At 34.0% G+C, this 26,545-nt stretch overlaps 1 protein-coding gene across 1 annotated transcript in view; it reads right to left on the bottom strand.

Moving 5' to 3' along the window:
- Positions 1–1,822: 1,822 nt before the first annotated feature.
- Positions 1,823–26,545, bottom strand: part of LOC129005098 (uncharacterized) — a 98,325-nt gene continuing 73,602 nt past the window's right edge. Inside the window, exons 4-7 of the mRNA XM_054433893.1 lie at positions 15,489–15,591; positions 14,573–14,670; positions 3,258–3,386; positions 1,823–2,429 (exon numbers count right to left, since the gene is read on the bottom strand). Of these exons, the coding sequence (XP_054289868.1) occupies positions 2,196–2,429; positions 3,258–3,386; positions 14,573–14,670; positions 15,489–15,561 (534 nt within the window). The 5' untranslated portion in view covers positions 15,562–15,591 and the 3' untranslated portion in view covers positions 1,823–2,195. The remainder of the gene's footprint in view (positions 2,430–3,257; positions 3,387–14,572; positions 14,671–15,488; positions 15,592–26,545) is intronic.

The raw sequence follows: 26,545 nt of genomic DNA, 5'->3' as shown, positions 1-26,545 counted from the left end.
GCAAATCTACATGAGTAAGGCTTTCCAATGACTCATTAATTAACAAAATCGGTCCGGTAGAAGTCTAGATTTAGTTGTACAAAGTTTAACAAAAATATCCCAAACTCAATATTTTCTCATTGTTATAAATTCGGAGGTTGCTTAGCTTTTTTGCAAATAACTTTTAAATGGTTAGGAAATCGACCAAAGTGGAAGGTGATATTCTGAAATAGAATAAAATTTCCTACAAATTGATACCATACACTTCTTGGAAACACTAAAAAAAGGCAGCTAAAAGTCGCACCCAAATAAAAAGTGTGAAAAACACCGTTTTCAATGTATTTCTTATGGAAAACATGTTTTTTTAAATTTTTCACCATAAATCATGATAAAAACAAACTTTCATAATTATTTGCAAATCTACACGACCTAAGCTTTCCAACGACCCATTAATTAATAAAATCGGTCCAGTAGAACTCTAGATTTAGTTGTACAAAGATTTTTAAAACTGAATTATATATAGAATAGATGGTGAGTGGTGATCATCAGACCCAATAATAGGCGAATGACAAGAATCTCAATGTGGTCCCTTATATACTATTGGCTACCGGAAGTTTCTATAGAACAGGTAATAAAGTTTCTACAGGTAATTTAATAACTTGTACAATGCTGATAAAGAAGTTACCGTATTTAATTATTACTTTCATGGCAATATGTTTCAGTATTTGATGTAATGATGAATTTGACACCATTCTTGTATATATTAATGAATAACAACTTTTTGAATTGAATATATATTGCTAGAGTATATAGAGTTCAAAATCAAGATAAATGAAATCTCATAACCCTTTACGGACGGGTGACGGATATATCCGCCTAAGACTTTGGAGATAAAGGACGGGTGGCGGATATATCCGCTTATGGTTTTTGATGTTCCGGACTGGAAGCAGATGTATCCGCCTTCTCTACAGACAGACTGACAGGTGCTTGAGCAGTAACCAGATGTTTCATGGTACGAAGGCGCCACTTTCCTGCTCTCTCCATCGCTGCGCTCTCTCCCACACTCCCCCCTCTCTCCTGTGCCTACCCCATCTCCCGTGCACCACCCACCTCTTCTACGCTCCCCCCTCAACGTTTCGCGCTCAACACTACGTTGTCTTTATTTATTGCCTAACGTTGTGTGGTCATATCTTCAAAGACGGGTGGCGGATATATCCGCTGCTTTTCGCTTTTCTACTCATTCGTGGACGGGTAGAGGGTATATCCGCATAGTTAAAAACTAGTAACAAATTATTTTGACAGAATGAAGTGTTCCATTGTGTTTATTTTATGTATATTTGTATAACAGAACACAAATAAGAAAAATTAATTTTTATTTTTTCCTATAAGTTTTTCCCGTTCAATGTCACGATTTTGCCCATCCGGATAGGGTTAAGTATGAGAACTCAAAACTAAAATTAGCCATGAAACAGTTGAGAAAAATGAAATAATGGCTTTACTTCATTTTAGAACTGTTGGATCTGATATTTAAAAAAAATAATTGCATAGAATTTTGAAACAACGTTAATGGTAGGCAGTTCTGAAGCAGCATTGAATTGTTTGTATTAAAAGCACCAATAGTTCGGTTTTGTTGGTTGTTAAAATAGTATTTGGGATGGAATATTATGTTCCAACAGTTAAGAGTGACTAATTCCAAAGAATGAAAGAATCATTTACAGCACTAAAGAAACAAAAAGAATCATATAAAGAACACAGTCAAGAAATATTACAACTAGCCAGCATTATTTTATTAAATAGCATCATTATAAACATAACATAAATCCCTTAGTTGGTACTGTAACAATTAAACACAAAATCTATAACTAACCCTGTATACTATTCCACATTAACTTAGAGTGACTTAAGTATTTGTTTCTAGCCTTAAAGTGAAACACTTCAGAATAAAACATAATCCCTATTTAAGTCAGGTAGGCTATTTTCAAATAAAAACATTCTTTGATTAACTTTAAAAAAAAATAATATTTTAGTAACAGTAGATTCTGAATTAAGTGATATTTTAAATCGGTATAAAAAGTATAGGTTAAATTCAGTTAAATTGTTTAACTTAAATAACTTTGCAAGAACCCTAAGACTTGTGATTCATTACATTTTAAACTAGATCCCTAATTAATAATAGTTCTCTTAATTTTAGCACTGCAGTAGGCCTAGTTTGGGTATCATTTAACATTTTGATGCAATGAAGACTTGAACTTTTCTCTTTGTCTAGACAAGCACTGGGCCAGGGTTTGTTGGTCACTCTCAGACAACTTTGGAAGTGGATCTGCCAAGTGTAAACTTCTTCTGAGCCTATTTCCCTCAGTAATCTTCTTCTTCACTCTTGTTTTTTTCTTCACCTCCAAACTCACAACAATGGACTTATGGGATGGATCTGTACAGGTTGATTCTTGTTTCTACAACAATAATTGTTAACAAAATGAGACAACATAAGCATATAATAATTAAGACACACCTTTTATCCTTTGAATTTTTCAAAGCCCTATTAAAAATGTGTCAATCTGGGTTTTGATTTTGGAATGTTGTGCCTCCCTCCAAAAAACCCCCATTTCAGGGTAATGGACTGAGGGATTTTATTCCACTAACAAAATTTACACTTTCTTCTCAGAAAAGGGCATTCCAAGTGTAATTTACAGATGATGTTGTCTGTCTGTTTGGAAGTTAAAAGAAAGTCTTCAAACGTTAATTAACTCTGCAAGTTTGTATATTTTAATACTTGATACTTTACTTTGAAATGGCGACCTTATGAATGTAGGTATATTGGATAGAAGAATATAATTGAGAAGTGCACTGTTTTACATTGAACAATATCTCGACAAATTCTTCATTGTTTAGAGATATCACAGTTAAAAATTTCAGCACTCCCATTCATTCCTACATGTATTCAATTTTTAACGACTTTGAAACTTTATAATGTCCCAATACCTTTCATAGCATTTCCAACACCTCCTCTTGGATGTTGTACTGTACAACACAACCTTTACACCTTTATACAACCTTATACAACCTTATACAACCTTATACAACCTCTATACAACCTTTGTGTTTGGTAAAAGATCAAATGGATTATGGCCCAAATAAAGTTGTTGAAAAATACAATTCTCATAAAATGTGAGTGATATTTTGTACAATTTTGCAGGTCCTGTGCTAACAATTGAGAATAAGCAGTGTGGATTGGAGATGGTGAAAATGTTCGGTTAACAAACAATATTTGTATTTTTTACCAGTTGCATTGGTTTTGGATGCTCAATTTTCCGTAATAAATGCTTGTACAACTTGGATGAGAATTCACTTGGATCGTATGTAGAGATTGAAGGCAAACACGAGAGTGCAGTTGTCACTTCTGAATCCATCTGAAAATTGGAGTGTTTATGTTAAAGCGGTTCAAAAATATTATTATACGTTGCTTTGTTGCTTTAATATAATACTGCTATTTGATCGAAGTGTGAGCGTAGGTAGCGTGTAACAATGATGTTACTTCAACTACGGTGTACAAACTAATAATCTTCTTCCTTGGTCAAATCACGATTTCAGCTCAGTCGAGGCCTATGCTGTCTGGTGGTGAGTTAAAGTACTAGGCAACAGCTGATCTTTATCCTCTTTTGTCTGTCAACACTAGTTTGGGATTGTGTTATGTTGTTGTCGGCATTAAATATTTGCAAAATTGGTCAGTTTGAATTTGATGATTTGGAGTGTCATTGTTAATAGATATGTTGTGTGAGTGTGGGTTTTGGGTTTATACTTTGTGTTTGACACTAGGACACAGCCTCTTTGGCGCATAGTCCAAGCTAAAGCCAACACATAAACCTAAGTGGAGACTATCCTATATTCTAATACAAGCAATGTTTGCTTGTATGTATGTATGTATGTATGTATGTATGTATGTATGTATGCTTGCTTGCTTGCAGAAAGATCTTGAAAACGGCTCCGACGATTTTCTTCAAATGTTGTAAATAGTTTATTTTTGGCCTAAAAACGAGTTTACTGCCATTAGAACTGCCAACAAAAATCTAATTACGTAGAAAAATAAAACTGAAAGGCACATTTTTTTAACATTGGTCTTATGGGTTCCTCAGTAACCATGTTGGTTGAATTAAATAACAAGGAAAAAGTAAACAAAAGACTTGTTAGTTGTAACACATGTGTTCATAAAGTCATCTACCCACAGTATACTAGAAATTACAAAATCTATAAGTATAAAAGAGGATGTTTGTATATACATATATTTGGCAGTGATAAACTCAGACAACGCTGAACCGATTGCCACGAAACTTGGTACATACGTGTAGAATTTCATGGAATAGGTTTATACACCATCAATTTCGTGATCCGTCCAATCGGCTCCGCCCCAGTGGCTCTGGAGTTTCCCATGTTAACCTTATGAGAAATGGAATTAATGAATTTTAACAGCTGTTTCAATTAAAAAAGTTGGTTCTGTTCTATGATGTTCAATAGCATTAAAGTTACAAGGATTACCAACAGGGTGCAGCACTATTATTTCTTTTACATTTATGACAACAGCTAATTTGCAACCAAAAGGTGAGTGAGCATAGCGAACGAACTTCAACCTGGAGGCGAGTTAGCGTAGTGAACGAGCTAACTTGAAGGCAAGTGAGCGCAGGGAACGAGCTCCAACCTAAAGGTGAGTGAGCGTAGCGAACAAGCTCCTACCTAAAGGTGAGTGAGCGTAGCGAACGAACTTCAACCAGGACGTGATTGAGCCATGCGAACGAGATCATCTTGAAAATTAAGAAGTTAAACGGGGCAAAGCCCGCGGGTTACAGCTAGTACAGTACAAAAGCAAAAACATCACTTGTTACTATTGAGCAATGATTATACTGAAGCTTACTCGATAAATTGTAGTAAAGGCTAACAATTAGCAGTACGGAGTGTGGGATCTGTTATGACGATTAGATTAAGGTAGATTTCCCATCCTTATAGAACAGCTGAAGCCAATTTCATTGTTAGTTCTGTCCGGTTTTCTGTAGATGTTGTGCTTTGTTTACAATTTTTTCTTGTTATTTCAGTAATTTAAAACCTCGTTTAACCAAATAATACTATTTAATCATAAACGATAACTCTTTCTTTCTTTCACTATATTACCGTACTATATTAATATAGACATAGACATAGACATATTTTATTTGCACATAACATTCTTTACATGTGTTACATACAGAATAGGTGCATTGTCAGAGTTAAAATTATCAGAATATAAAAAATAAAATAGTAATCAAGATGATAATATAAATTAACAAAATTGAATGATAAAACTATTCTAAACTAAAGGGGCATTGTGAAAATCTGCAATTAAATAAAAGGCTCTGTCAATTAAGAGTTCACCTATTTTATCTTTAAAATTATTTTCATTTAACAATTTATAGTTTGCAGGCAGCAAATTGTACAGCCTCAGCCCAGCATATAGTGGGTTTTTTTCATAAAGGGTCAAATGGTGCCTTGGAAATCTAAAAATGTTTTCATTTTGAGTATTATATCTATGGTTGATTTTAATTGATTCTGGGAGCTCGTTTTTAGCTGAATGAATGTAGTTTAGTGATTCCAAAATGTACAGTCCTGTTAGGGTGTGGATTTTCAAATTTTGAAAAAGGCTTTTGCATGAACTACGTGGATGAGAGCTGTCAGGGCCGGATCTAGGAACCGCGAAACCCCGCAATGCGGGGGGGCCCAAGCCCTTAGGGGGCCCAAAGAGCTCGTAAAAATTAAAATTATTTTAATGCATATAAACATAATTGAATAGGATGGCAAGTTTAGTTTTGACAGACAAATAAATATTGTCAACATCAAAGCTAAAGTTAGAATTGTTAAGTAAATTTAGACTTGTGATTTTACTCTTCGACAACTCGGGATCTCGCCCTAGCTAGACAGTTCAATCTCGCCACTTTCAGTCAGTCCATACTCAGTCAGCTCAGTCCAGTCAGCACGTCAGCTGCATGGTGAGCTTCACAGATCCACTGACCACTACAGTCCGATCGGACCGAGCGACGTGACGACGAAGTGTCAACGTCAACTAGCACTAGCACTCACTCTCACATCAGTTGAGCTGAACAATAAGTCATAAGTCTGTCGCGGTACAGGAGTGACTTACTTGTACTAATCTTTGTAGCGTTATCTAATGACCTACAGTATTCGAAGGCGTTTGGGACTCCGTCCAAACAGTAGTTTAAACTATTGCCACGACAAGCGCTGGGTGCAGCGAGCGATCTCAATCTGTCAACGCAATTATTTAGAGATCAGTCAAAATAGTGAATACTACTGTAGTTTTGTGAGGTTATGTTTATCGTGCCGTGCCGCCGGTATTCTATAGTTGTTAAGGGGATCCGCCACCTCTAAAATGGGTGTTTCTTTGATTTTTTACAATTTTCCAAAAATGTCATTTTCTTATTGGGTATGCTTTTGACAATATCCATGTGAAGTTTCATGCATATCTGACCATATTTACTATTGGTACCTTGACCACAAAACAAAAGTGAGAATATTCGGATTTTTAGTTTTATTTTTTTAATCATCTATATATTCCCTATAATATAGTAAAGAATAATTTTTATTTATAAAATGGCATATTTATCACATACATATAAACACTTAACAGTTTGAATGCTATAATGCACCTGAGCTATATGAATATAATATGTAACCAGCTGTTTGAGAAAACAGCTGTTTTGGGCAAACCAGGTGTTCGCGGACTTTGAACGCAATTTCCCAAAAGTCGTGTTTTTTTAACATTTTGTTAAATAAAATCAAAAGTATTTGAGCTAGCTAATTCAAATTTTTACCACATCATCCCCATACTATGAACTATATTTAATGGTATAATAAGCCTTATACAATCAAAAATAAATATATTTTGAAACATTTTTGGTAAAAATTAAGGTCAAATTTTTTACACTTTATGAAAATTGCTATAATTTTTGTAACAATTGCGTTACTATGGTTATTATACCATTAAAGTTACAGTAGATTGTAAGGAACATGAAAATACTTACTTTTTTGAAATATATTAATAAACAAAAAAGTTATTTAAGCTTTTCTTCCCCCCACTCCGAAATTTATATATGTATATATAATATATATGTAGGTATATATAAAAAAAATTGTCATATATCTATTATATAAACGCTAAATAACTAAAAATGAGAGAAAAAATGAAAATATTAGCTTAAATAAGAAAATTAGGTTTAGAGGTGGCGGATCCCCTTAAATTAAATAATTAATTAATATACACAATTGTACCTGTACCTCTGTTTCTTTTCGTTATAAGTGTAGTTAAGTGTGAATTAATAAACAATGAATTAGGTGAAAAACATTTCTACGAAGTATGCCAGTGGTGAGGTTGTAAGTTTTAAACAGAGAGTTGAGTTAAAGCTGCTAGCTAGGCCCGCCAAAACCTGATTTAGTTTATAACCCAATCTCAAAAGTCATGCAAGAGTAGAAAATGATTTTCTAGAAATTAGATTAAAACTAGGTTTAAAAAGTGCAAGTTAAATTATGAAATAGAAACCACAATAGAGGATTAGTTGTTATGTTTTGCAATATCTATTCATATTTTAATATAGGCCTAGTTCTATTAGGATAATAAATCTGATCTATTAAATAAATTGGTAAAAACTATTTAAAAAATATACTTTACTCTACTCTACTTATGTCTACTTGCTCGTGACAAACAACAGGTGAAATGGGAGTTTTTGGACTATTATTGGACACAGTTTTAGGCGTTAAAAATTGCTTTAGAAAGTCACCAAACGGCTATAAAAATGTGAAATTTTTCCGGGGAAGGACCCCCGGACCCCCCTTTTATCTAGGGGGGTGCTCCACACCCCCAAACCCCCTGGAGCCCCGTACGCAGCTGTAGGGGCCCTTGGAGGACTTTTGCAGGGGGGCCCATATTTTGTAGATCCGGCCCTGGAGCTGGTCATAATACGGATAATGTATTTTTGTAGCCTGAATATTGATTTGACTCCGGTAGCCTGACCCCATAAGATTATACCATACCTCAATACTGATTCTACATAAGCATGATAAACCATTTTCAGAGTTTCTTTAGGAACACAGTCCCTTAAGTGCAGAAATACAATTGACATGGATCTAAGTTAACTTTTTAATTGATTCAGATGTAAATCCCATTTAAGTGATTCATCTATGTAAACACCTAGAAATTTATCCCTAGTGGAAGAGATCAATATATATCAATACAAAAATTGTATATTGATACGTATGTGTATTTGGGCCAATACACATCAATACACATCAATACATATCAATACAAGTAAATAGGATCCGAGTCATTAGCTTTTTTGAAAATAATTTGTAGCTTGTTAAAAAACCATTTTTAATTTGTTTCAAAACAATAAATAATATCAACTATGCACTAAAAATAAAATAAAAATTAAAAAGTAAAAAAATTCTTGACAAAAAGTTCAGTGAGATCCCGAGATTTGAACCGGGGACTCCAGCATGGAAGCCGGTCGTTTTAGCCATTACACCACGGAAGCTTCTTGTTGAACTGAATAATGATAGCCATTTTGAATGCGAGAAGCTGTGTTAGGCCTCATAATTTAACTTGAAAAAAATTTTCAATGGCATTTGTGTCATTTCAAGCATGTACCTACTGTATATGCTTTAACATGTTTCAAAACTGTTTTATTACCAGTTCAAACTGTTTTCTTGCTACTTGGGTGATATGGTGTCAATACAATTTATTTTTATTGATTTCTAGAAATAAGGAATTCAATAATGAATTTGTGAGGCATTTTTATTCCTAACGATAACCCAATAAGCAAAAAAATTGTTTAAAGTTGTCGAAAGCTGTATTACAATAATAATTGTTGTATAACAATTTTAAAACATTTTGATTTAAACTTCATATTACAACAATTTTGATATAAGATTGAAACAATTTTAAAATTGTTTAACAATAAGTTTTTTGGAGTTGAAAAAAATAAGTTTCAATACGAGCTGTAACTTTTTTACAACAATTTTAAAATTGTTTTACAACCACTTTTTTGAAGTTTAAGAAAATCAGTTTTAATACAAGTTGTAAACTGTTTTACAACAATTTTAATGTTTAGCAATCAGTTTTTGGCAGTTAACAAAATAATTTTTAATACAAGTTGTAACTGTTTTACAACAATTTTAATGTTTAGCAATCAGTTTTTGGCAGTTTAAAAAATAAGTTTTAATACAAGTTGTAACTGTTTTGCAACAATTTTAAAATTATATATTTTTAAATTACCTATATTGAGTTTTAGGTACCTCAGCTAACACCTATGACCTAGAACTAGAGTTTTTCCTTAAAAAAAAAATTACATTATTATTACTGTTTATTTCACAAAGTTTACATTGGTATTTTGTATAATCCATAATGTTCATATGTGGTACTTTTTAGAGATATTTTGCATTTTATTTATCCGTATTGATGTCTATTGATTTATATTTACATCTAACATATTTAAAAAAATATTCTCTAATGATATCAATGAACGATTTGTTTGCTCTAATGATCTATATTGATTATATTTTATGTTTATAGATGTCTAGTGATATGTATTGACTAAGTTTTCAGTTATGTCTATTTGTTTGTATTTACTTGTAATGATATCCATGAACATCTATTGATATCACTAAGCATCTAGTGATATCAATAGATTTTTTCTATTGATTTCTATTGATGTCTTCCACTAGGGATGAGACGTTGCCAATTTAAGGGATTCAATTTGATTACCATTGTTTCTGACGGAAAATTTTATTGTTTGCGTTTTTCAAGATTAAGTTTTAATCCATTGTTCAAGAACCAACCCTCCATGTCATGAACCACATTTTCAAGAGAAGATAGCATTTCAGAAGTACTATTATTTTTTATCAAGGCTGTTGTATCATCTGCAAAAAGAATTAGTTCCTGATCAATAGCTTTAGTGAGGCCATTAATGTAAATTAGAAAGAATAGAGGACCTAAGATTGAACCTTGGGGCACACCTGCCGATAGGTTTTCCCATGGCGAATAGTGCTTGATCTTATCCAGTGTTATTACAGTTCTTTGTTTTCTATTAGAAAGGTAAGAACTCAATAGAGAGTGACAACTTCCCCTAATACCATAATCACTCAGCTTGAGCTGAAGGACTAAGTGATCAACACAGTCAAAAGCTTTGGACAGGTCACAGAAAACACCAGCTGTAGCCTGAGACCCGTCCAAAGCCTGGGTAACCTCATTTATAAACTGTGTTAGTGCAGAACCTGTGCTTAAATTTTTCCTGAATTGTTTGTTATAAAATAGATGATTGCTTTCAAAATAACTAACCAATCTCAAATTTATGACCTTCTCAAATATTTTAGAAAAATTACTCAATACAGAAATTGAACGGTAATTGTTAATATCCGATTTTAGGCCCTTTTTAAATATTGGTGAGATTTGGGAAAGTTTTAGTTTCCATGTAAAAAATGGGAAAAATTCCATGTATTAAACACTGGTTAATAATTTGAGATAAAGGTTCGGCAATGATATTAACAGTGGCTTTTATCAATTTAATTGGGATCTCATCCCAGCCAACGGATGATTTGTTTTTTACTGACAGAACAATCTTTTTGATTTCCTCCACATTAGTTAGCTTGAGGCTGCACAAGGATATCCCATTATCATTACAGATATGTTTCACTAAAGCATGGACTCCATTGACAGTAGCCTTTTGTACATTTAAGTTACTTACTGTATTCGAAAAAAAAATTGTTAAAAACTTTAGCAATACTTCCAGGATTACCAGGCTCATGACCATTTGTATCTTTCAAAACTATTCTTTCTTTTGGTTTTTGGTTTGTATTGCCAAGCTCTTGATTTACAATTTGCCAAGCTGCCTTAGTTTTCTTTTCTGGTGTTTATATAAAATTGCTATTCGCTAGTAATTTTGCTTTTTTTACAACTTTATATTAAATATGTTTTTATAATGCTTAACATATGTAATAAACTGTTGGTCATTACTGAGCTTGGCTTGCATGTGCAATTGTCGTTTTGTTTTACTTGAAATTTTTATACCTTGAGTAATCCAGTTTACAGAGAAAGACTTGGTTTTAGAATTATTATTATTATTTTTAAGAAACTTTGGAGGAAATATAGAATTAAAAGTCAAAAGAAAATCACTTAAAAAGTTACTAAAGTTTTCATTTGGGTTCAGGACTGGATCAAATGTAAAATTAATATTTTGGTTTAAATATGTACAAAATTCATCTATTTTTCTATTTGAAATTATTCTTTTGGTAGCCTATAGGAACCTGTATAATTATTATTATTACCAGTAGTCAATATATTCTTATATTGCCCAGGGAGGCTCAGGAATATGGCGTTATGGTCAGATAACCCTAAATCATTATTCAATTTGTGGTCTACTTTATACATTTTTTTTTAAATCATGTTATCTATACAAGTAAATGAATTGGCAGTTATTCTAGTTGGCTCATTAAACTGCAAACAGAAACCATTACATTCGACAATTTCCTTAAACCTACTTGTGATTGCATCATCCTTTAAAATGTTAATATTAAAATCCCCCGTTATAAAAGCATTTTTCCTTTTGGCTTTTTTTTTTTTGTAAACTAACAAGTAGCTTTTCAAGTTTGTCCAAAAACAATTTACTTGAATTATAATTTGGCACTGTATAAATGGAAAAAATACTGAATTGAAATCTACAAGTTCGATAGCAGAACATTCAAAAATAAAATCTTCATTTAAATAAGAAAACTCCTTTACAGTTAAGTATTTACAATTATTATCAACTAATATACATGAACCACCCCTTAGGCCACTATTTCTGACATAAGAGTCAGCCCTTCTAAAATTATCTATTGTATTGAGTAAATAAATAGAATCATTATCCAACCAAAGTTCATTTAATGACATGACTTTAATATTTAACAAGCTGCTATACCCGTGCTTTGCAACGGGAAGAAAATGTGACCTAGAGCGCTATTAAAGTCATTCTGATGTGTGTTTTAAAATACGGCAACTCCATGATTTAGTTTGAAAATGTATTATATTAAAAAGTGTAAACCTACTTACTTTCAAACACCTACTTTTTATGTTAATAGATCCAAAAGAATATGACAACATACCTTAGTGTAGCAACAGCTTCAATTGCTTCATATTTATGCTTCACGAATGACATGTTTTACCATAATTCTTCAACTTTAGTCAAGCCTCTTTACATGTAGCTTACAATATAAATTACAAAATGAAACTTTTGAGCAATATTTTACAAAACGTATACAACCTTTCTTTAAAACCAAACATAACCCTACTAAATCTACATTAAGCATCACAAACATCTTTTTCGAGTAAATAAATAAACACCAGTTCATTGTACTGACCAGCTGTTTCATTAACTAAATTAAATTAAATCATGTAAACTTTGGAAGCATGCCAGGTGTAGCCCTTTGAAAATCAGCCTGTGGGGCAGCGCCCTTAGGAAATTCGTCCATATCAATACTTTTCGGCAAATCTACACACTCTAAGCTTCATTTTGATGTGAAATATGCCTATATTTTTATTTGGTAAATGGCCTTAACCGTTTACATAAAATTTGATTGTATCACTTTAATAATATAATAGATTTGGACTGTGAAAAAAATAAATTGAGCTCTGATATTTTAGTAGAATTTAACCCTTGACAAATTGTAGTGCATTACTAAATTAAATTTACTGTAAGTATCACTGTTTTTTAATGAATCTGAGCTAATACTACTCTGAACTTTTACACTATTGAGATTGTAAAATTTGTCTAGAACTAGTTTAGCAGGCATTTGGTATTTGTCAGGATGTCTGAGAAATAATGTCAGGAATATTGTCAGGAAATAATGAGAAACTAACCCTAAAATAATAGAAACAAATTGTAAATAAAACACGACATCTACAGAAAACCAGACAGAACTAACAATAAAAGTGGCTTCAGCTGTTCCATAAGGATGGTAAGGTATCTGCAATCCTAAAATGCTATGGGAAGGTATGGAAACAGGTTCGCGACGTAGGAAATGGTGAAGGAAGTAGTCAATGCAAGCTATCCTGAGTGCGGAACTGTTTATGACGATTAGATTAAAGTATCTGCAATTCTATAATGCTATGGGAAGGTAAGGAAACAGAGGTCCGCGACATAGGAAGTGGTGAAGGAAGTAGTAAAGGCGAGTAGTCCGGAGTGTGGGAACTGTTTATGACGATTAGATTAAGGTATCTACAATCCTAAAATGCTATGGGAAGGGAGGGAAACAGGTCTGCGACGTAGGAAATGGTGAAGGAAGTAGTAAAGGTGAGTAGTCCGGAGTGTGGGAACTGTTTATGACGATTAGATTAAGGTATCCACAATCCTAAAATGTATGTGAAGAAGAAGAAGAATGGAAGAGGTGAAGGAAGTAAAGGCGAGCAGTGGGGAGTCTGGGAACTGGAAACCAATTAATTGTAACAGTTAGATTTATGTATCTGAAATTGAAATACTGAAATGCTATGAGAAGGGATGGAAACATGCCCAAGACAAAGGAAATGGTGAAAGAAGTAGGCCTGGTAAATGCTAGCAGTGCAGAGTGTGGGAAATGTTTGTGGCAACTAGATGTATTTAAAATACTAAAATGCTATGGAAAGAGATGAAAACAGGTACACGACGTAGGAAGTAGTTAAGTTTAGCATCGCAGAGTGTGGGAACCGTTTGTGGCTGTTAGATTAATGTACCTGTAATACTTAAATGCTAAGAGAAGGGAAGGTAATAGGTCCATGACGTAGGAAACGGTGAAGGAAGTAGTGAAGGCTGGCATCGCAGAGTGGGGGAATGATTTTCCCCAAGCAAAGCTCCGGTCCCCAGGTACTTGTAGATGAAAACGGGTAAGTTCAAGTTTTTATATAAGTGGATAGTTTTATTTATGTTTTACAGGTTAAGTGGTAGAGAGGACTTGCAAGTCCTAACTTTGCCTCTCAAATAAAGACATTTTTCGTTTCATTTCATTTCATATGAATGAATCAATGTAATTATTAAATTATGCCGTCATTTATATTTTTACTGATTGAAATGTGATACCTATATGAGGAATATAAATATGCTTGTTCAGAATCAGCTATTTAATTATTAGTCAAAACTTGAATCCAACTCAGCTAGATGTCTGACACCGTCTAGCCTTATATTTATATTTACCTTACCTGTCAAGTCAAGTGAAACATGAAACTACCACAGAGCATAAAGTTGCAGAGTAAACACTCAATGGTACACTTAAGTGGTGTCTAGGGCAAAGTCCAACACTGCCCCTGCTAGGGCTCTTCCTTGCTCATCACAAATATTTCCGGCACAACATACGTAGGACTGAAAGCGCATGGTTGTCCCATAAGGGTGTTTCCACTGTACCTTACTTCTCTGTGAAACTGCTCACATCAATTGTAAATGTAAAAATGTAGTTCTATATGTATTTTTTTTACTTGAGGTTTTATAGTCATAGTTAAGAATCTTTATTTATAAGTAGGCCTATACATAGTTGTACATGAATTACGTCAAAAGCCACTTACCTTGAAAGTGGAGAAAGGACTCAAATTTGGCGGGATATTAGGTATTGGAAAAGCCATTTCAGCAGAAACCAACTCTTTTACCAACAAAAATCCTTCTCCTGCCAGAAAAGAATGATTTTTATAAAAAGTAAGATCAGATTTTTCATAAATAAATCAAACCTGTAGACTTGTTATAGAATAAGTTATCATTAAATATATATCAACCTGTATTTAGGGATGAATGAAATTTTAATTAGGATTTTATAAAATTTGTTATTAAATATCATACTCTAGAGTACGGTACTTATGTAATTTATTTTGGATACTTAAATAGCATTTAAAAACAAAAACTTCAAACTTCATTTTATCTTATTTTATCCTAACTACAACTAATTTTGACATACTGTATTAGGTATTATTGAACTAAAAACAATTTGGAAGGTTGACTGGATGATTTCTATTGAGCCTATAAGTAGCTTTGCTGGTATCAAGAAGGTTTACTGCCACAAAATTTGGATGATTTTAAAATTTTCTTTGATATATATTTCACAAGGGAAGAAATCATAAAACGAAGTTTAAGTACATAAATAATATTTAATTTGTTTGGTACTTTTATACTAAGTATGATTGTCGCTTTTTTAATTATAAAAGACAGAATTTCAATGAAAAAAAAGCAAACATAAGGTACGAGCAAATCAGTAATCAGGCATTTAACTTATTGACTAACTTTTTCTGTGAGAACAAAATTATAAATTAAAATAAAACTTTCTTATACTCACACCCATAATACAGAAATTCCCTCAAATGTTTGGTACCCTATAGCAAATGTCCACAACAAAATATTTTCACCAAATACTGTTATACGTTAATTAATTAATTAAAACAGAAATGTTTAATAACAATAACATACTTGAGCAATAGGTGTATTTAGTCTTACCAGGCATCAACAGCATGAATCTCACAGGTTGGTTTCTCTTTTCATATTTCGCTATAAGGTATTCTTCACTCATCCCAAGTTTACTGCAAACATCTACAAAATACTGAAAATGTGTTTGATTAGTTAAGTAAAGACAAGTCTTAAAATACAACATTGATTGTTCAGTTGTCACTTAATTTGTCGATTGGTTACAAGTTACAATACACCAATAACGTATGGAACTTGAATGGAGTGACAACAGAAATCTTAAATAAACACCAATAGGGACAGTTTGATTAAAGGGGGGTCTACACGCAAGGATTTCGCAAACGTTTTATCTGCGCAGATAAAACGTTGCAGTCAAGTCGTTGCAAAGAAATGCGTCCACACGGTACACGTTTCAGCACCAACTTTTAGTGTAATTTTGTGATAACTTTCAGTGTATGTGCATGTAATAACATGGAAGATGTGTTACTGTGGTCGATTTCTGCAGCCAGTGTTACAAGAAAGCAAAGAAACAAGTCTGAGCGACGACGGCGCTCACTATGGTCAAGACTTTGGTTACTAAAAAGACGATGTTCACGATCGAATCTACTGCTTTGTACTTTTCAAAAGTCTCTAAGTCTTTTTCATATCACAGTCTTTATGTTCCTTACTCTTGACCCTCCATAAATAAGGAAAACTTCTGTACAGTTCTATGAATTCAAAAATAAAATCACGGGGCATTGGCGATCGTCATTAAAAAACACACTTATACCTCTGACAGCACGTGAAGACAACACTGTATACTGGGGTTTTGGGCGTAAAACGGAGTTGAAACGGATGACAGTGTACACACGCAATGACTTTTCTGAAAACGTCAAAACTATGCTCTCCGCAATAGTTTTATCGCTCCGACTTCAGTCTCCGCGCAGTTCTCAAAAATGCACAGTTTTGCGGTACACACGCAACGATTTGACTGCAACAATTTACTTGCGCAGGTAAAACGTACGATAAATCCTTGCGTGTGGACTCGCCTTAAGCAAGGAGTCGTACTTCCGGAGGTCAGTATTGATACGTACTTGTCCAAGGCATTCTTTCTCTAGGTGACTTATGAGAATAAACTTTTAAATTAATGAGAAACAAATATATTAAAGAAAGGAATCCACTCTTTTATTTTGATCATACAAACATGAACACAAACACAGCTTAATATAAAAAGTAAAACATATGATTTTAAGACAATGTACATTTAAACAGTTCAGAGGCAAAATTGTCAATGTTCCAATACTCCTTTCACAATTTTAAAACATGTCACAAAGTCCAATTTTTACTTTAAGCTGTGTAAACCTTACTCGATTGAGAGGTTCAGAGGTTTAGTAAGGATGTCGGCAAGTTGATATGTTGTACATGTTCAACATCAACAAGTCCTTCCAAGATTTGTTCTCTTACAAAGTAGTACTTAACTTTGATATGTTTCGTTCTGCGATGAAACTCGGGGTTCTTTATGAGTTTCACAGCACTGTCATTGTCAATTTTCAGAACAGGTGTCAATTGTGAGTGACAACTTATTTCTTCAAACAGACGTTTCAGCGATATAGCTTCTTTAGCTCCTTCACATGCAGCCACAAACTCTGCTTCTGTCGTAGACAGTGATACAGAACGCTGTTTCTCGCTTCGCCATCTCACTGGACCTCCAGCATAACAACTGATAAACCCAGACGTTGATTTTCGAGTACTTTCCTCTCCAGCAAAATCAGAATCAGTGAAAACATCCAGATTACTGCATGGTGAAGACTTGTACAAGATACCGTCATTTATGGTTCCTCAAAGATATCTAAATATCCTTTTGACACTCAACCAATCCGCTTGAGTAGGATGTTCCATATTCCTCGCAGCCAATCCCACAGCAAAGGAAATATCAGGTCTTGATACACAGCTTAAATGCATCAAGTTTCCAACAGCCTCACGGTATGGAACTTTTCCATTGACAGTCTCCAATGGACCATTGTTTATAGGTCTTTCACATGGTGTAGAATTCGAGTCACTCATACCAAAACGTTGTAATATGCGTTTAGTATAGGCTGATTGACCAATCCATATTCCACTTGAACCTTTCTTGATCTGCAATCCTCAATAACTATCAAGTTCACCAGATTTTATTTTAAAAACTTTGGATAAACTTCTCATGAAGTCATCAATGATGCCATTGTCGGTTCCAGCTACTAATCCATCATCTACATAAATAAGTACAAGTAGCTTCTTACCTTGATGATTTTTATAAAAGAGACAGGGATCCGATTTACTTCTCTTAAGACCTTGAGATTTAAGAAACTTTGCAATGTTTCAAGCTCCAACAACGAGAAGATTGTTTCACACCATATAATGACTTTTGTAGACCCATTACTAACATCTCTGGATCTGAGCAAAATGCTATTGCAGATTGGGACAGAAAAAATGCTTCTGCTAAGTTATACCTGATGTCATCTCTAGGCGATGAACCATCTACACTAGTTTTGACTTGCTCGACTTCTAAAGAAGTTTGGGGTTGTTTAATATCTGTGTATGAACAGTCTAGTGAACAAAGGCTAGATCGTTTGCTAGATGAGTTCTTAGTTCTTTAGGTGGGATCAGGATCCTAATGAGGACATAGCTACCCATGTGGCAAAGCTTCAAAAACATTTTGCCGAATTAAATGATGCACTTGAGAAACAAAAGGAATCAAAGCTTAGTGATAGAGTTTTAATTGCAAGAATTTTATCTACTTTGGGGCCAAGCTTTCGTGAATTCAGAAATGTATGGGAAGCTATGCCATCTAAGGATAGAACAATTAAAACACTAGTTGAAAAGCTTCGTACTATAGAGCAGCGTGATAACGTAGAGTTACTATATATATATATACTTTTGTACCCACCCGGAGTGGCAGTCACTGCGCTGGTAATTTACTCGGTGTGGCAGTCACCCGCCCGAAAGCCAGTCAGCTCTCCCAAAAGCCAGTCAGGTATGGCTTCCCGTGCATTTTATACGTATGAAAACAGCTAACCGGTGCTGCTGCCTGTGTCGATAAGCATAACTGCAATACCAATGCGGAGAGGAGACTGTCACCGTGAGTTCTATCGTGGAGTAGCGTAGCCAAGTACGGCACCCTCCTCGCCTACTTTGTAGCGGTAACACCCAGCGGTCTGTAACCTTCGTTGACTCCTTGTTACTATTTATGTTGGGATAGTGATTAACTACGTGTTAATGTTTAAGCATGTTCATATTCCAAATAACTATGATGCACCTCTAATAAGGAACGTCGAATATTAATTTATTATAAACGGTTGAATCTTGATCCTACCCGTTCATCATCTCATATTGTAAGTTTTGATTATTTTTTTCACCTTCAGTAGAAATTTTAGTCAATTTCTCCTGTATGACGTACAATATTTACAGTGTGTCCACGGACCGGGAAGATTGGGAATTATACGGATTTTTTTTATCTCGGGAAATATACGTGAATCTTGTCCAAGATACGGGAACTGTTGTCCGAAGGAGGAACTAACATCTGATAAGAATAACCACGAAACTACACTCGATACATAAAAAGATTTGTATGATAATTTTAATTTTACAAACTTTTACAGGAATTCTATTTTGGGACGGATGAAAGATAAGGAAGCAACAAAAAGTGGTCAGGAGTGCAAATGCGGGGGGGGGGGGGGTACAATATGACAAACGCCAGAAACGATTATTTGTTTACTTTTCAGATTCCTTATCAAATCTCTCTCTCACCCTCTCTCCCCCTCTCTCCCTCACAGTCCCCCTCTCTCGCACACACACTCTCTCTCTCTAACAATGTACAGTTTGTGGACTTAACTATTTAAGGTTCCCTGCAATTATTTCAGATCCATCCCATACCTATCCTTATGGTTTCCTTTCTATTGTTTTTCAAAATAAATAGTAAAGCTGGTTAAACAATTTTTTTTTCTTGAAACCAAACACTCTTTACCATCACCATCCGGTATTCTGCAGGGTAAAACATTTAACACTGTGTTTATTAAAATTGAATGGCCACACAATTTCGTGTTTTATTTTTTTAAAGTAATAGTAACTTGTATATTTATGCTGCAAGCTGTAATGAATGCTTCTGATTAATATCAAAATAGCTACTTCCCTATAGGGAAATTCGCTAACAAGTTATGAATTAATTTTTGACAATACATCGGTCATTGAACCAACCATAATGTGATGGGGTTTTCTATTTGTAACTTAAACTTGCAAATACAGTAGAACCTCGCTTAACTGGGGTCGGACCAACATGATGCCTATGTAACCCCACAAATCCCAAGAAAAAGCTTTATGAATTGTGTTTTTCAGTCTAATATTTCGATATGAACTATATATTTAACTATTTACGGTAATTTTTATGTGCAGTATGCTCCCAATTATTGAAACATTAAAGTACATTTGACAAAAATAAGATGGAAGCAAAACGGAGAAATATCGATCAGTAGCCTCAAGGTCAAGCTATACGCTCGCACCTACAGACTGACAATCTTGCACTGACACTGACAGACATACTGACAATCGCCTGCTCCTGTCTGCTGTCACAACACTACAACATTTTGTGGTTGGGTCGTTGGGTGATTAGTAACCATGACCACTTGTGGATGGAGAGAACCCAAAGAGAGGATAGAAATCAAATCAAATCAAAACATACTTTATTTCCAAAAATATTGCAGAATATAAATTATAAACATAACTTCCAGTGAACAGACACCTTACTTGCTATTGCATAGATAAAAATAATTAAATATAAAAATACTTACCTTACCTCCTTGGCCACTCAAACCTAAGAAGGTTTTTGGCCTCGCCAACAAGTTGCCTCCACTGCTGCCGATCTGCCGCCATGTCAAGAGATGCCCCCACTCTGCGTAGGTCCTTCTGGACTTGGTCTCTCCATCTCAACTTCGGTCTTCCTAGCGGGCGAGTGCCTCGTGGTTGTCCATTGGCGATCTTCTTAAGCATACTTTCTTCTTCCCTTCTTTCTACATGGCCTGCCCATCTCAGTCGTCTACTCTTCACTATGGCTACAATGTCCGGTTCTTTGTACAGTTCACGGAGCTCTCGGTTTTTTCTTATTCGCCACATACCTTCTTCATTTATAGGTCCGAAAATCTTCCTCAAAATTTTGTTCTCAAAAATTATAAGTTTGTTTTCATGATTTTTAGTTAATGTCCAGGTTTCCGAACCATATAAAAGCACTGGTTGAATTAAAGTTTTATAGATTCTTAATTTTGTGTTTTTGGATAGTATTTTTGAACTAAATATTTTTGATACGCCCCAGAAACATTTGGTTGCTAATCCTTACTAATAATAATAATGTAATATAAAAATACATGTAAACTTAATAATAACAACAAAGGATGTAAGGTCTCAGAGAAGCCATGTTAAACATATACAATAGGAAATAAGCCTACATGGGCTGGAAGCCTGTGCGTAGGCTCAGTCGCTATCAGTGATTTCGTATTTGTTGGAAAACAATAATATTCATAAATATTCAGAGAATCTTAAAAACAAATAATTTAATATAATTGTAAAACTATTCTGAGGCTAAATTAGTGAAATGAGCAATTTGAGGAATGAGGCAAGGCGGAGGGCACAGACATAAATATAGTTAAGAATGTTCAATGTTAGTAATTCAGTTATTCAGTAAAGATTACGAGAGAATAAAGTAGGGTCAAGTCTGCCTGTACTCTGCTTTGATTAGGAGTTCTGATTCATCTATACCCCACTCTATCAGACAGCCAGTGATGCATTTTTTGAAAATAGTAATCGATGGAGAATGAAACAAATGATAAGAATTACAACGCATAATAAGAACGCATGATAAGAATTTATCTTTGTATAGAACAAAGATAAATAATAAGAGGTGTTTTAAATCATTGTTATCTTTATCTTATTTTTATCATTGTTGATATTACCAAAAATACTTAAGTACAGTACTATGATTTTATGGTGTTTTATGAGTTATTTAATATTTTCATCCCCATACTTCTGTTCTGAAACATCATGTAGTAGTAGCCTATGATGACTACGGTACCTATCAGTAGTCTATTAGTCTAGATTTCCTTTTGTTTTGTTCTTTACGTGATTTATTGCTGTCCAGTAAGCAATTTTGTTTTGGGTTGAGTAAGGACACGGTGTAGTTTTATTACTGAACCAAGGTTAATGACTTAACATATCACGGTTGCGCAATACCTATTGTATTTTGACAATGTAAAATGCAAATGTATAATCACGTTAACCTTCCATTTATAAAGAGTGTCCCGGAACGGAATTGTTCCCGAGTAAGCATATATCTAAATATCACATTTAAATTTTCCAGAAGTCCTTAGTTACCCACACAGCTCAAATCTTTTTAGGCCTAACTCATTTGAAACCTGTACATTACATATTTTTTGTCGAGTTTTCGACCACTGGACGACCACTAGCTAAAGTTAATTGTATTACAACAATCTTTATAGTAAGCAATTTAAGCTTGAATCGGACTTATCTGTCAATCTGCCTTCAGCTAATCCATCTTATGATAGCACGATAGGGAGTATGTCCACGCTGAAGTTTTACTTATAGTACCAAGAAATAAATCACACCCCTTACATACACTGTACTGTGCTGTTTTAATGCTCTTAGCTGATTGCTACTGTATTAACCTGTGATCGCATATTAATTCCTACAATAGGAACGTATTTAAAAAAAAATACTTCTTTTATTTTGTTTACATTTGTATGATTTATTTACAATAACAGAAATGTGTAACATTAAAACAAATTAATGAGTTGAATTGTCCATTTAAAGTTACATCGTAGTAAATTAAAATTCCACTGAAACTTAAACAATAAAAGCCGAAATTAGTTATAAAGAAAACGCGAGTTTCCTTTATAATGCTTTTATAATCGAAATAAACATACCGAACCACGGCTCGGTCCCCCGGCACTTTTCATTTTAAATATTCAAATAAAGTAGATGTATTTTAAATGTTTTATGAAATGTGACATGACAAATTTCCACGGAACTTTTTTTGTCAGCTACTACTTTATTTTATTTTCTGGTCAGGTAAGTTGAAAAAACAGTGGATCTAAAGAGTGAAATGTTCTATATAATTTTTGTAATTTTTAGCTTATGTACGTAATTTAAATTGTACGAGAGGGGGGTTGTGCCGTGCGGGCATATTTTGATCCAGTGGGGGTGTTTGGTGTTTTGAATAAGAATACTGAATGGCTCGTTTGGAGGTCGTATCATTACAAATCGTATCATTTTTAAATTTTCTTACACTTACGAGAAATGCATTTTCCATTTTTTAGATTTCTCAGGTACAAATTTTATGAAATAACATTATTGCATTGTTTGACAATAATATTGTACTTAGTAACTGAAATAAAAGTCAGGAGGTTAGTTATCATACATACAATAGGATTAAATAACGTTAAGTATTACTAATTGACGTTAATCAAAACCAGTAGTCAATATTTAGGTTTGTTGCACTAGATTTAGACACTTTATTTTATTTTGGTAAATTTTAATTACGTTACTGATCAAAAACGCAAACTGCAGACTTGTAATTGCTATTTTATATTTAGGTCGGATGTATTTAAAACTAAACAAATACAAACTCATTCGTGGTCCGAAAATCCCCCTCTTCCAAGTAAGGCTATAACGGCACATTGCAAAATGAGAAAGTTGAAATTGAAGTTGAAGTCATCTGAATGTTCGTCTACCTCTGGGCGCATCCCTTGCAGTGATTTAATGGTGTCGGACTCCGACCAGCTTGTCGTGTGTCGAGTGCTTAAAACTGTACAAATTTGACTAGTAGAGTAGTAGTCTTCTTCTATAGAAATAAAATTGCAGTGTTGTCTATCCATTGCGTAGAATCATGCTGTTTTTCGTTATTTTTACGTTTCATAGCCTAAGAAAGCCGAAACAAGTCTCATCTCAATTTCTGTCTGTCTGTTGTCTCTACCGACAAAATGTAAATTTACGCTGCCTACTCCGAGAAAACTAGATTACCGATTAAGATTCAAATCTTTTTCCGTATTCACTGGATTGGTTATAGTGTCTTTGGCTATTAAAATATGGCCTCACTAATTTGGAAATAAAATAACGAACCATCAAAAAACCCGATTTTTAACTCTTACAGCTGCAGCAAACCTTAGTACTAATTAAACTAATATTATTTAAATAAGGAATTAATGTAAATATTTTTAAGAGATAATTTAGTGTTAATCTCGCAAATGGAAATTCGCTTATTCTGGAGGTTTGCTTCGGCGGTGGTATTTCACTGTTACTAGGGTAGTGATTAATATTGTGCAGTTTATATGTAACTTATAATCAGGCCCGGTTTTATTGCTTAAATTCCAACAAAAATAGTTTTATTAGGGTAGGATAGTAGGTAGATGATAAAATACAAATATAATGAAAAAATTACCAGCCAGCAGTAATATGTATTGTTAGTGAAATCAAGTATTGCAACTGTTATGTCTGTTGAATAATTGAATAACATTTTCAGTTTTTGAGATACTAAGCTTTATAAAAAAATTATCACATTTTAAAACTTATCTTGCCTGCTATAGTTGGTAGATAATGGAAAATAGGATTTTTCAAGATATGTTTGGCCCATAGGATGTTTTAGAGAATTTTATCACTCAGTTTATACGTAAACGAAATTTCCCTTCCTTCCTATAGCATTTTAAGATTGCAGATACCTTAATCTAATCGTCATTAACAGTTCCCACACGCCGGACTACTCGCCTTGACTACTTCCTTCACCACTTCCTACGTCGCGGACCTGTTTCCCTCCTTTCCCTTAGCATTTTAAGATTGCAAATACTTTAATCTAATCGTCATAAACAGTTCCCGCATTTCGTACAGCTTGCCTCGACTATTTCTTTACCACTTCCTACATCGCGGGCCTGTTATCCTCCCTTCCCATAGTATTTAATGATTGCAGATACCGTAAGATATAAAGTCAATGCTACAATGTATCGAGTAATCTTCAGTATAATCTTTGCTCAATAGAAACAACTGATGTTTTTCCTTTTGTACTGTATTTTGTTTTGCTAGTATACTATGGATAGACAACTTACAAGTATTTTGTTTACTTTTTCCTTGTTATTTAATTCAGCCAAAATGGTTACTTTGCAACCCATAAGACTAATGCTAAAAAAATGTGACTTTCAGTTTTATTTTTCTACGTTATTAGATTTTTGTTGGAAGTACTAACTGCAGTAAACTCGTTTTTAGGCCAGAAATAAACTATTTACAAGATTTGAAGAAAACCGTCGGAGCCGTTTTTGAGATCTTTCTGCAAGCAAGCAAGCATATATACATACAAACAAACATTGCTAGTATTAGAGTATAGGATAAGATGTATTATAGTCGGGACCACGTAAGTTTGCAGTTGGTGGCAGCCAATCCAAAGATAAGGCCAGTGCGACGTTGCCACATCGCCCGTTGACAACACTAATTAAAATATACTAAGCAATATTTTCAAATCAGCTGGTATTATTAGATTTGGCAACACCGCACGGTTCTCATTGGTTCATTCAAAACCATATGGTAAATAGGCTCCTCCCTCAACTGCAAACTTACGTGGTCCCGACTCTAATTAAATATTAATTACTAGCTGTGTGCCCGTGGATGTTGGAGTTTGTGAAATTTGGACATTATGAACCTCACCCAGACTTCCATATCTGTTGGCACAAACAACCAAATGAGTAATATTGATTATTCGATTGTTTAATTCGATACAGTATATCGTTTGTTAGTTAACCTTACCTAACTAACCAAACGATGTATAGTTAAAATACTATACCTCAACCTTGCCATAAAACATTCAGGTTGGAAATTTCACTATCAAGGGTGCTCTTGTCCTGTCCGTACGGAACACTGTGTAATATGCGCTACCAACTTATGAATAGTAAAATACACGCTGTGTGAGATTTTGTGAGTTTAGGCCTACGAACCCAAGAGATGGGCAATTGGTCTATTGGCTGTATGGTCCTGCGAGAGCAAATAGCGTTGAGAAGACACATTGGAAAAGCGATTTGAGCATAATCCGTAAACCTATGTTACAATCACCCACTGCAGTTGTCACTTTACACTTTACACAACCACCATTGAAGTGCCGTCAATGAGTTGAAACCTTTTATGTAAGCTATTGGTAACGCTTATGTAAAAAATGTAAGTTTCCCAGCCATATAGAACACTGATTCAAGGTATGTTCCCCGGTTATCAAAACTCAATACAAATTTTATACAAAAAGAAGCTCTTTTTTTATTTACGGTTACATTGAACTTGCGATTAATTAAATCTGTCATGTAAGGAAAAACGGTTTTAATCCAACTTGGTTTGGGTTTAATTTTGAAACGTAATCGGAAATGATTGCGGCATTTGTAAACAAAATTCAATGTAAACATATCAGTGACAGCTAGAGAAAAATAATCTTGATCCGAACAGCTGTTCGTTATTTCATAGATGATTATGTGATAAACATTGTGAGAAAACTTGACAAAAATTGCACAAAATTGGGGTTTTAAACGTCCGTAAGTTTTTTACAAAGTAGTGAGGTCATATTTTAATAGCTAAAGACACTTTTGCCAATCCAATGAATACATTAAAATTATTCGGATCTTGATAGGTAGGCCTACTCTCGTTTTTTAGGAGGCCACGTAAAATGGCTTTTGGTCCGTGACAGACGGAAGACAGACAGGCAGACGGACAGAAATTGAGATGAGATCTTTTTTGGATTCTTGAATGTATAAAACGTAACAATAACCTAAAAATTGATAATTCTGAGCAATGTACAGACAAAACTCTAATTTTATTAATATAGATTTGTACCTGTGGTGATTTTTATGAGAAATTTAATGAAGTAAATAAACAACAAAGTTACAAACCATCCGACCAGTATTTTTATTTAAAAAGTACGTAGGCCTATTTGATCGACATTGTTTTCTGAACTAAAATGTCTATTTCCTGATATATTTTTAGTTCCTGGTTTCGAAACATAATTTGGCAAAACAATTATTTATTCATTAAACATCTTGATCGAAAAATAA

This window comes from Macrosteles quadrilineatus, unplaced genomic scaffold (genome assembly GCF_028750875.1).
Source record: "Macrosteles quadrilineatus isolate MER2022 unplaced genomic scaffold, UCM_ALF_1.0 Scaffold_15__1_contigs__length_3749704, whole genome shotgun sequence".
Taxonomy (NCBI): Eukaryota; Metazoa; Arthropoda; class Insecta; order Hemiptera; family Cicadellidae; genus Macrosteles; species Macrosteles quadrilineatus.
Note: the sequence above shows the minus strand (reverse complement) of the source record. Positions and strands in the feature narration are given on the sequence as shown.